At 45.8% G+C, this 12,014-nt stretch overlaps 1 protein-coding gene across 7 annotated transcripts in view; it reads left to right on the plus strand.

The window, feature by feature from the left end:
• Positions 1-12,014, plus strand: part of gab1 (GRB2-associated binding protein 1) — a 64,638-nt gene that overhangs the window by 50,432 nt on the left and 2,192 nt on the right. For 5 of the 7 annotated variants that reach the window (XM_012818903.3, XM_031560231.2, XM_031560232.2 and 2 more), the window contains 7 exons: positions 1,137-1,891; positions 2,858-2,952; positions 3,428-3,752; positions 5,844-5,933; positions 8,932-9,025; positions 9,786-9,912; positions 11,786-11,914. In XM_012818903.3, the coding sequence (XP_012674357.2) occupies positions 1,137-1,891; positions 2,858-2,952; positions 3,428-3,752; positions 5,844-5,933; positions 8,932-9,025; positions 9,786-9,912; positions 11,786-11,914 (1,615 nt within the window). Of the gene's footprint in view, positions 1-1,136; positions 1,892-2,857; positions 2,953-3,427; positions 3,753-5,843; positions 5,934-8,931; positions 9,026-9,785; positions 9,913-11,125; positions 11,202-11,785; positions 11,915-12,014 lie in introns of all 7 variants that reach the window. The other 2 variants (XM_031560227.2, XM_031560228.2) reach the window with 2 other exon arrangements.

Genomic DNA, 12,014 nt, shown 5'->3' on the forward strand with positions numbered 1-12,014 from the left:
CTGTACTGTGGGTCCTGCTTTTTTAGGTGATATTATGGTAAAGTTATCTAAAAGATGGGTGTTAGATGTTTGGACAGGGGTGCAATTTCAGTGCTAGCCATAGGTGCTATTTTCCACATATGCGCTGGGTGACAGGCTTTATAAGAAAATTATGTATTCCAGTATAATGTTAGTAATGTATCAGTCACTTCGTTTCAGACTATTTGCTATTTCTTTTGAATGCCCACTTTCCGTACTCGTCTGCAAAATAATATCAATCCATGTCCCCTTTTGGACTATGAGTGATCTTGTACTTTAGATGTCCTCTTGGTTTCATCACAGTCTGTTGTCTGCAACCTGTTACCACTGCTATATTGACCCCTATATGACCCCCCCCATCCCACCCCACCCTAATGTTGTGTGTAGCTCAGTGAACCCCACCCCTTCTCCGGGGCCCCCCATGCCCGCCCCCCCTCCCCACCAAAGGGGGATGAGGAGTACCTGCTCCTAGAGGAGTGTGAGAGCAAGAGCTCCCCCCACGCCAGTCAGTGAGTGCAAAGCATGGAACGCCAGTGTGCAGTTATGAACTCACACACATGCAAACCTACACGCACACGCAGTTGGTCCATTGCAGGGAGAGAACTGGGGATAGGCATAGTCTATACATAATATGTATTATACAAGCATGCAATACACAGGAATATTTCAACTATACAAGATGAAGATAAAATAAAATGATAAACTTGTGCTCACACATGTACTTTAACACACACACACACACACACACACAAACACACATACACAGATAATCCACATGATTGGACAACTGCACCTGTGTGAGGTTTGTACTGTACTAACTGTCTATAGCCAATCAGCGCAACCAAATGTGGACACACGTCACGTGTGCGGTGATGGCATTGCCTGGACCTGGAGGAGGCTTGTGTTCTGCATGATTGTGATGGCGTGAACCTTCTGGACCTGACCGAGCAGAAACATTCTAATGCCTTTCAATGTGATACTTTTCTGAGAAGGAGCTAGACATTCTCTATTTACTAGAGTGGAAAGCATTGTGAACATAGGATAACAGTGTTTGATGTACTACCCCACCCATTGATATGTGTCCTCTCTCCTCACATCCAAATCCTCCGTCTTCGCAGGTCGTATGGTGACTGCTCCAAGTCCACGTCCTCAGAGCCTGACTGCAACGACAACCTGCCTCTGCACCGCACCCCCCCGACCGCTTGCTCGTCGGCCAAGCACACGTCTGTCAACGGCTTCTTCTCATCGCATTCGCACTCGCACTCGCACTCGCACTCGCACTCACTCTCGCACCCCTCCTCCGCCTCCTCTGCCGCCGCCCTGTACGACTCCCCGCCCTCGCGCCACGGCCCCTGCCTGCCCCCAGCTACCGACCCCAGCGGGCTCTACCAGCTGCCACGCAGCCGCTCCCAGGACACGGTGATGCCCCCGCCGTCGCGCTCGGCCTCGGAGAGTGAAGCCGGCGAGCTATACGTCTTCAACACGCCGGGCCGCAAGCCCTCACTGGAGGCCCAGATGCGCAACTTGACATGCTATGACATCCCGCCGACCCCCGGCAGCGGCTGCTCCTCCTACCTGCCCTGGAGCATGAGTGGAGGAGGCGGGGAGCGGGGAGGAGGAGGTGGTGGCGGGAAGGAGCCTCTCGGAGGAGGGGAGGTGGTGCCCCCGCCACGCCCGCCCAAACCTTCGCTCTCGTCATCCATGGCGACGATGCCGGCTGGGGGGCCACCGGAGAGATCGCCCACAGATACCTACGCAGTCCCGCGCTCCGTCTCTGAGACGGACGGGAACTACTGCGTGCCGACCAGCGCAGGAAACAAGGCGCTGCGCAGCAACACCATCGGTCCCGTTGACTCGTCACGCCTCCGCAAAGGTAGGTGTCGAGGAAGTCCAGGAAGTGAGGTCGGAGTAATGGTGGAAGAGACATTTAAAGTCAGAAGTCTGAATTTGTCTGAACGCAGTAGCACAAATTCAGTTGTAATTCACCTGAGGGGGACACCTATTGTCCACTTCCAGTCTCCACATCCAGTGTTAATTAGTCTGTGTGCCATGCCAGTGGAATGTATACTCTGATATAGTATTAAGACTTTTGATGTAAAATAGACTTAATCTCTATGGCAGCGGTTGGTCTAAAATTTGAAGTTCTTCCAAGAGATCTAATATATGAAACACTGTTCATGATGAATGTCTTCTGTCAAAGCACATTTCATTCATTTTATTTCTGAAGTAAAAAAAAAAAGCTGTCATGTAGAACTGTACCATATACAATTGCTGCTAACCAGAGTTGTCATGGTGGTGTACATCGTAAGCTAGTTAAGTGACTTGGTGTTTACTATAATACAGTCTCCCAAGGATCTCTAGTAGCAGGACTTTTCCTGGTCTGGATTTCAAATCAGTGTGTTTGCTTAGTCAGCACAGCAGACTGATGATATGAAGTATGACACAGCAGCTTTGTCATCAGAAGTTTGCTGGTTCCCTGGTGAAGAAGGCTGTGCCCTGGGATTGAACCTTCACCCTCAGGCTAAAATCCATAGTTTACATAGTGCTGTTGATTTTACACAGCGCCCTCTGTCAGTGGTTGAAAGTACTGATGCAGTTCGTTTTCAGTACTTTTTGACAAGTATTTAAAGTGTCTGAATGTTTTTGAGTGTTTAACCTTACTATTTCAAAAGCTCACCGTTACGTAGTCATTTTTCATTCACTGCTTGGACAATCTTTATTGTAACTAATCATTTCCCTCAGAACAATGGAACTGTATGCTCTGGGAGAGAATTACGTAGATGGGCTAGCCTGTTTTTCACCTATGCCGCTACATACCTTAATTGTTATGTTTTCACAGATTGTGGATCCCAGGACTGCTACGACATCCCGAGACCCTTTGCATCAGACAAAGGTGGCTCATTTGAGTTCAATGAAAGTCTGAGCAATTACTTTGTAAGTTTCTCAAGAATTGCCTGTTCTTTTCATTCTGTGAGTATGTTCACGTATATATACGTGACTGTTCAATATCGGACACTTGTGGTGGAGGATACATCAGTCTGTCTTATCAAATAGGCTTAAAGGCTTCAGATCAAAGCAGGATAGGTCAAAATGCAAACCAAAGGGGAGACAGGTGAAGTCAGTGAATCAATTAATGTATCACTGCATTAATTCATGACTTCTTGCTCCTAGTGGTAGCACTAGTAAGGTACAGCCTGTGGTTCTCCCTTGTTTAACAAAAAAAGATGATGTGACATGCTGTCCCTTGTGTGTGTGTGTTGCCTGTGTGTCTGTGTGTCTGTGTGTCTGTGTGTCTGTGTCTGTCTGTCTGTCTGTGTGTCTGTCTGTCTGTCTGTCTGTCTGTCTGTCTGTCTGTCTGTCTGTCTGTCTGTCTGTCTGTCTGTCTGTCTCTGTGCATTACCAACAACAGAAAAACAAAGGCATGATGCCTGTTAGTAGCACTTCCACAGAGGAGGTGGACGAAAACTACGTACCCATGAGCGCCAACTCGCCCTCCCACCGGCGCTCGGGCAGCCTGTCCGAGCCCATCCAGGAGCCCAACTACGTGCCCATGACCCCGGGCACCGCGGAGTTCTCATCTCTGGGCAAACAGGTGCCCCCGCCAGCCCACATGGGCTTCCGCTCCAGCCCCAAGACGCCCCCACGAAGACCCATGCCCCTGGCCGAGTGCCAGCCACCCCCTGTGGACCGGCAGCCACCCCCTGTCGACCGCAACCTCAAACCAGACCGCAAAGGTGAGGCAGGAGGCAGACCGCTTTGTGCGTGCGTGCGTGTGTAGGAGTGGATGTGTGTTGTGGCTATGTTTGTGGTAGAGTTGAGGCATACACTTGATATATATATATATGCTGTTGCATCAGACCGTGAGAAGTATGTTGACTGGTGTAAGGTTGGTTGAGCTTTGTGTGTTTCATTTTGTCAGGGAGGTCAGATTGATTTGATTGACTGTGTTTGATTGTCTGTAGCCTTTTGCTTTTGTGTGCTGGGAGCTCTGGTCTTTTTTTTCATGTGCTGGCCCATGCTTATGAATCCAATTCAAACCTTCATTCCCTCAACACGTCTGGGAGGCCCATCATGCTAAAGGCTAACTTGCCCCTCTTGACAAACATGACAGTCCAGTCAGATCACCATTCAGATCCTTCCTTCAAATCAGTCAAACCCCTGAGACTAATATGCAGAGAAACTGAAATCCGCCTTTATCTGAAACCCTATGAAGTTCCAGAATTGGCATATACTAACGCCTCGATATCCACTTTGCCCCTTGCTCGCCGTTAACATGTGACCAGCACCGCCATGAAAGCCGCCTTTTGTGCCTGGCCTGAGATCCATGGGTCTTAGGGACCCTGACTGCACTGCTTGCCTGGAGCAGTCACCTCTGTCCCCATTGTCCATCCTGTCAAAGGCCTCTTTGATGGCCAGGCTGACGAGGGGAATTTCAATCTGGTTAAAAGGGGCTGGGGCACTATTTGAAGCTCGTACAAGCAGAGAGAGAGAGGCAGCCGCCAGCCATTGCTGCCGCTGCAGCTGCGCTTGGGCCCAATCAAATCGTGGGCAGAACGTTCCATCACCATTTCATCATGGTAGCCTAACCAAAATGACATCTTAACTCAACATCAGCTCTCAAGCAACAAACCCTTCCAATAATTTAGCTCAAACACTTCTAAAATGATAAAAATACCTTTATATTTACATTGGAGTAAGCACCTTTGCCTAAAAGAAGTGCAATAATATTATTGCAGTACAATGACTAACCTACTGAACTCTTGAGCACTATAGTGAATCCTTATAACCCACATTGAGGGTACTCTGAATCTTTTATAACCATGGGCCAGATACAATGCCACTTGCTGCCAGCTGATTGTTTGTCATATGCTCTATGAGGCCTCAGCAGCCAACCAGTTTGTGTGTTCTTTTGTGTGTATTGCTGCTGCTCTCTATGTGTTTGGGAAGTGTCCTATGGGCTGGGCTGAGCTGGGCTAGACTGGGTTACATTGGGCTCCTTTCAGTGAGCTCATGTATGCTTTCTTTAATGTTGTACTTCTCCAGAGAAGAATCTCACTCTTCATCTGTGTCTGCTTCATCTATATTCAGCTGCAGTCTATTTCCTGTTTCTTAGTTAACATAAGACATTTCTCTTTCTTGCTTTGTGCCTTTGTCTCTGTCTCACACTTTCTTCCAACCTCATGGTACACTTCTGCACCTTTTTTTTGCCAAGGTGATTGCTGCATCTATGTTGATTTATGTGTGGCTACAGTGGTGGCGAGGTGTCATTTTTGTCAGTGCTCAGGGCCAGCTAAAATGTCTCTATTTGCTACTGTAGGTGTGGACATTTACTTGCACAATGAGTGCTACCTGTGTGCATGTGCTACCATACCAACTCTCGTGTGTGTGTGTGTGTGTGTGTGTGTGTGTGTGTGTGTGTGTGTGTGTGTGTGTGTGTGTGTGTGTGTGTGTGTGTGTGTGTGTGTGTGTGTGTGTGTGTGTGTGTGTGTGGGTGGATGGATACATTTGTGTGTTGGGAGGGATTCTGCATGAATTGAGATGCATGCATGCAGGCTAGCTGCCGCCACCACGGCACCACATGTCCGCTCTGCAGCTAAATGTGAAGGAGAAAAGGGGGGAAAAGAACAAAGGGAAAGGAGGAGGAGGAGGAGGAGGAGGACAGAAGAGCAGAGGAGCTGCTGCACTGCTTAGCCCTGTCCTTTGGTGCTGCATGTGGACCAATGTCTTGTGGAACTGGCGGGGCTCAAGGGAGGGTGCTGAGAGGGCTTTCCCTCTGTGTGTGTCCCAAAGCTTTGTAATGAGAACAGTCTTCTTCCACCAATCAGGTCAGAGCCCTAAGGTAATAAGAGCTAAGCCAGTCGGTCTTGAGCGAACCGACTCTCAAACCATAGGTGAATTCCCAAGACGCCGCAAGGGTAGGTAACCCACACACCTGCCGTTGTACCCAGAATCTCTTGTACCGTCTCACCTGTCATCCTCTCTGTCCATCAGACACATACTCACTGTCCATCTAACACCACTCTGAACGTCATGCATGCTGGGCAACACAACAACAGACAATAACAGCACTGCATATAACAACACTGCAATAACAACAATGCAACTTTTGTTTCCAAGGCCTCACTTTTAGACTTTTTTAAACTGCCACAGTAAAGCATAACTGCAACAGTAAAGTCTAACTGCAACACTAAAGCAAAGCTGTAACACTAAATTATAATCAATGTAGCTGTAACAGATCTGCTGATGTGTTTACTGCTGTCACAACAAGATCTTCAGTGGGACACTAGAAATCACTGAGCTCTATGTCACAGTCTGCTTTCTAACAACAACCAAACCAACTTGGGAAACCAAGCAAGGTGTATTTGGTTTGCACTTGCTAGTTTGTGTTGTTAACACGACCATATAAACTCATTGACTGTGGGCCTTGGGAAACACTGGGAGTCTAACCCTTTTCATGTTTTCCCTCATTCACTTCATCTCCACACCTCTGACCCATGCACTGATACAGTGGATGCCATGCCAGGTCCTTTACAAACCATAACATGCAGCATGTTCAAAAACACTCTTTTTTTTCACATTCCAAATCGAAACTTTATTCGTAATGTTCTGTCTCCTGAAACCACACAAAAGTAGCATCCGGCTCTTCGTCAAGCTACAGTCAGTCTTTCTGGAAAGGAAGTTGGGGATTCAGCAGCATGTGACAGTCTGTAAGCAATGGAGTCAAGGACGGGATGCCATGTTGAGTTTTCTCCTCCACTATTAACATTTGCTACCAATGTGATCTTGTTGAGTCCTCTTTAAATGGCCAAGGCGGGACATGTTCATGAACACAAACGTCGATCTGCCTTTGCAATCTTTTTTTCCAAACCAACACTTGGTATGATTCTCTTATTAATATATTTTATTGCCTCTCTCTTCGTTGCTAAGTCACCAGTTATGTAACTGTCAGTCTGTTGGTTTTTGTTTTGCCTCTCTCTCTCTCTATTAAAGGGTTATTGGGAATCTGTTTGTCGTAGTACCAATTTGCACCATGTCACATCAAAGGCAAACACTCTGAAGAGGGATGTGGTTGTTTCTCTGTGTGTGTACGTGTTTTCAAAAGCCTCTCAGCTGTGCGATTGCCACACTTGAGGCGAGTGGGGCCAGATGTATTCCCACGCAGATGTCTCCCTATGCTTTTGAAATGCGTATCAATCTAGCCAGTTTTTTTGGCACTTTCCTCTCATTTTTCTTCTTTGTTTTTGTTTTGTGTTCATCTCTCTCTCTCTGCAGATTTTGGTTTCCCTCTTGCTTGTATTTTTCTCTCATATTGTCTCCCTAGAATGCTTATCTTATTCTTTGTAGCCCTGTTCTTACATTATCTCTGCTTTCTCTTTTCACAGTTTCTCTTTCTATCACTCAATTTTCCCGTCTAAATGGATCTCTTTTATCGGTTTTATTATTTCCTCCGTCTTTTCTCTCTGTGGTAGCACCAGATGGTGCATGTTTTAGCCCTCCCTGTTGCACTATGGGAAAGCTGGCTCTGCCTCGGTTGCCAGATTGAGTGAGTTCTCAGCATAGCGTTGCTGTTGGCCAGCTGTGAAGACTGAATCAGGCCCTGTGAATGTGGGAGCAAAGAGGGAGAGAGAGTGAAGGAGGGAGCGGGCGGGCGAGTGAACATCTCACTCTCATTTTCACTGTCAGTCAAACGCTTCTGCTGCAGAGCTCCTCGGAGGCTCATAGTAACGGCCAGAGGCCGGTTATCTGGCTGTGTCAGAATGGCCACTCCACATATTTCCACTTCTTTTCCACATATTTGATTTGCTGCTGTGCAGTTTAGCACGTCCCCTACAACTGAGTTTACAGCTAACACAGCGAGAGAGAGAGAGAGAGCGAGAGAGACTGAATTTTTACTGGTGCCATTGTCATCTTTTCTGTGGCATGTCCAACGTGGGGAACACAACAAATGAAACAAATGCAACACAGGTCAAGACAGATGAGCCATTCGACAGATTCAGTTTTTGTTTTTGAGCCAATAGAGATTAAAAGAAAACATCAGTTATTCACAATTATGCTGCCACGATTTTGGATCCGCAGTCCTGTCTACTGTTGTATGGCTGTTTGAAGAGGCTTGCTGAGCTCCTACTGAGGGCATGTGTGCCCTCTATTGACTGGAATGCAGACCTGCTGAAGTGGCCCTGATGTCCCTTGCATAACTGTGTGACACATTTTCAATTACTAAACGTAATATGAAATGAAGAGTGTTACAATTGCACCGGGACCACGCAACACTCAGTTATGCTGCAGATGGTGAATTAAGTTGTCATCAGTGTTCACAGCTTAGTTTTAGTGCCACAATATCAACAGAACTTATCATGTATCACATATCATGTACTGTGCTTTCCTGTCCACACCGGATGAATATAGTCCTCCTCATAGTTGCTTTGTGGTATCCTGTTGTGAACATGAGTCAGCTGCAGTAGGTCTGAAGTAGCCCATGAAATCCTTAACAACCCTGGGTTAATCCTCGAGCATGCTACATATTAATCAGGTAATATCGGCTTGTTAATCCATTAGAAATTTTGTCAGGAGTTATTGCAAGTTGATTATGCAAGGCTGTACCACAGCCAGACCCAGGTGACCAGCCAGTTCTGATGTTCTGAAGCTTGGAGTAATTACTGAGTCACACAGCGGTGTTCTGTGTGAGCCCCGTCTGGTTTGTTATTTGTTCATGGTTAACCGTCGTATGTCATGTAATGGTTACACATGCACACAGCCTCTTACACAAGCCTCTAACCTTCAGGTTAGAAGGTATCCATGGTAACTGACATAGTGGTGACACTAGGTGACTGACATCTAGATGAAGTCTAATGATGGCTGACGGCTGTCTTTTGTCTTCCCTCCCTCCCCCTCCTCTTTCCCCCAACCCCACAGCCAAACCGGCCCCTTTGGAGATTAAGCCACTGTCGGAGTTGGAGGAATTCATAGCGCCCGTCCGCTCACCGGTCACCAGGTCCTTCGCCAGGGAGTAAGTCTATTCAGTCCTCAAAAAACCTCAAAATACCACTCACATGGCAAAGCCTTGGTGCCAGTCCTGTGCCAGTGAAATGAGGCCAACAGTATAATAAAAACATTATACATATTTAATGCTCTCATACGGTATACCTCAAGGTTAAAGTTTACCACAAGATTCACATAGTATTCAGTGTATCTCATATATATATATATATATATATATATATATATATATATATACATATGTAGCTGTCAATAGTATTTACTCAATATAAAAATCATATATTATCAGTATGTATGAGAAAAACCCCTAACTGGAAAGTCTTGACAATACACTTAAACCATGTGCCTTACTGACACAGTCTGGCAGTTGGGCTATGCTTGGCATGTCTAAACCATACGGCATAAACAGCAAACACTGGGCTGGTTACCAGGACCGAAATCAGTTTTCAATCAAAGTGCTGGTCTTGGCCCTTGTCTTGGAAACCAGTTATCTGTATACCACTGTGTTAACCTGCTAGACACTTCAACAGACACCACCTAACCCATCACGGTAGTACCATGTCTGATAATGTCGTGCATGATGTTGTTGTGGCAAATGTAGTGACTAAAGAAGCAGGGATGACTGTTGTGTATGTTTGAGCACTGTTTGTGTGTCCATGTGTGTGTTTTGTGTATATATTTTCTGTGTGTGTGTGTGTGTGTGTGTGTGTGTGTGCTGTATGGTCATATGAGTGTGTGAGCAGCAGTGTAAACCTTGTGGTGCTGCTCAGTTTCTCCAGGTTCCCCATGCCTCCAAGACCCCCATCGGTGCAAAGCACTGCCTCCAGCACCGATTCCGAGGAGTGTGATGAGAATTATGTAGCCATGCAAACATCTAGTATGTCTTCAGATGAACCAGTATGTAAATCCAGCTCTACCACTCCCCATTTGCCTCTCAGGCACTTAGTCAAGATTCCTAAGAGCAAGATGTATTTTTTAATAATTTCATCAGTAACATAACTGAAGATAAAACCTTTTGTTGTTGAGAATGTGATTAATTTTCAGACTGTAACTGTTCAGTAATGAAGGATCTGGGACAGAAAAAATGCTTACAAGAATTTGTCGTGTGTCTAGTACTTTATCTAATTAGAATAAATGATCAGCACTTGGTAAATTGTACCGTGGCATCACACCTATCAACATGTGTTCAGTTTATCAGCTAGCAAAACACCTTTTTGGTAGATTAATGTTCCATGGCAGGGAAGGTGAAGTGCCAGTTATTTCCTCACGCCCCATAGAAGTTCTTTATCATTCTTGCCCATCTTCTCCCTGGGGTAAAACCAAAACCCCAAAGAGTATGCACGTGGCACCTGTGGACAAGCCCTCTGGAAGGACTCCTCTTCATGTCTCTTCATTCCTCTCCTTTTTGCTCTTTTGTCATTTCATCACTCGCATCCCATCTTCCTCTGCTACAAGCAGCCATTTTCTGTGGAGAGCATGTCACGCATCTTGCATGCTTTTCTTCCTTTTTTTTGTTTTTGATTGTTTTCCTCTGTGGGCCCTTTTCATGTTGGTTCATACGTCCTGATGATCCCACTCATCAGGCTGAGCTCTCTGGACGAATGCAGTTGTGAGACCTTTTAATGCAAAGAATGCAGTACGGGACACAGTGCAGCACACCAATGCATAATGCTACTGAAATGCAAGTGTTGCCCCGTGCAGTTTGTCAGTATGAAACATCTCAGATGGTATTAAGCCAAATTGAAATTTGGTCTGAGAGCAGAACCATGAAATGGCTCCACATTTGTTTTCGGTTTACATTTCCTGAATCGCTGGTGACTGCTTCTTTTGAGTTAGCTTTAGTTTCTTGTGACTTTCTTTATTTTCCTTCATCTTTAAGCCTCGTCAGTGCCCTTTCGGTTTTCCCCTGCTGTATTTTCTCATCTCTCCCTGGTTCCTACACGTTTGTTGTTCTTCTCTCTGTTCTCTTCTCACCCTCTACTTTGCATTCTTTTCTTCATTGTCTGTGACCTTCTTTGTGTCCTCTCTGTTTTTCCCTTTCTGTTTTTTCACTTTGCCCATCCCTTTGCTCTGTTTCTATCTTCTCTGTTGTCTGTCTCCTGCGCCATAGAGAGGAGTCCTTCTACTGCACTGTGCCCATCACTCCCATAAAGAGGGAGATGTCAGGCCTTGACCAGCTAGAGGAGGTGAGGGATTGACCATGCAAGTCTGCCACTCAGACTCAGGATCACTTCCCATTGCACTCTCACAGAAAGGGTCCTCTGATTTTTTTTTGTTCTGATGCAAAGGATTCTGCGTTAAAGACGTTCCAAGCTGAACTCAAAGTCAGAAGAGTGCATGTTCATACACCTTCTTGTAGGTATTACAAACAATATTCCTGACCCGGTTTTGGTTGGAAATTCTGCCAGCATGAAATCCAAACAGTTTTGTAAAGAAGTGTATGGCTCCATAGTCAAATATCACACTATGCCCTTAGTTTAAGGTTCACTTACTCTGAAGAACCTCACAATCACAGGACCTCATAATCACATTCATATCTTTTGTTTCTTCTGAAAATGAACATTTCATTTGTCCTTATATTCTCATGCCATCACCGCGACCCCACCTCTCACACTGGTTGGTAGAATATAGCATTAACGTAGCTCTAGCTTTTAGAGTCAGCACTAGTGGTGTGCCAGCAAACAGTTGGTTTTGTCCTTTATGACCTCCCTGCTCTTCTAGTCTAACTAATCTGCACCACCATTTATTTATATATAAAAAAAAATTCTAGAACCTTAAGCTGAGCGCTCAGATGAACACAGATGGAGGCAGCAGCCCAATGGTGCCGCTCAAAGGAGATAAGCAGGTGGAGTACCTGGACTTGGATCTGGACCCTGGAAAATCCACTCCCCCGCGGAAGGTATGTTACATACGTTACTATTGGAATGGCATTAGAAGCACAACACAATCAAAACAATGACTGCTGCACAAAAGTCTGCTAATGCTAACACACTTACCAT

Source organism: Clupea harengus, chromosome 22, assembly GCF_900700415.2.
Source record: "Clupea harengus chromosome 22, Ch_v2.0.2, whole genome shotgun sequence".
NCBI classification, from domain to species: domain Eukaryota; kingdom Metazoa; phylum Chordata; class Actinopteri; order Clupeiformes; family Clupeidae; genus Clupea; species Clupea harengus.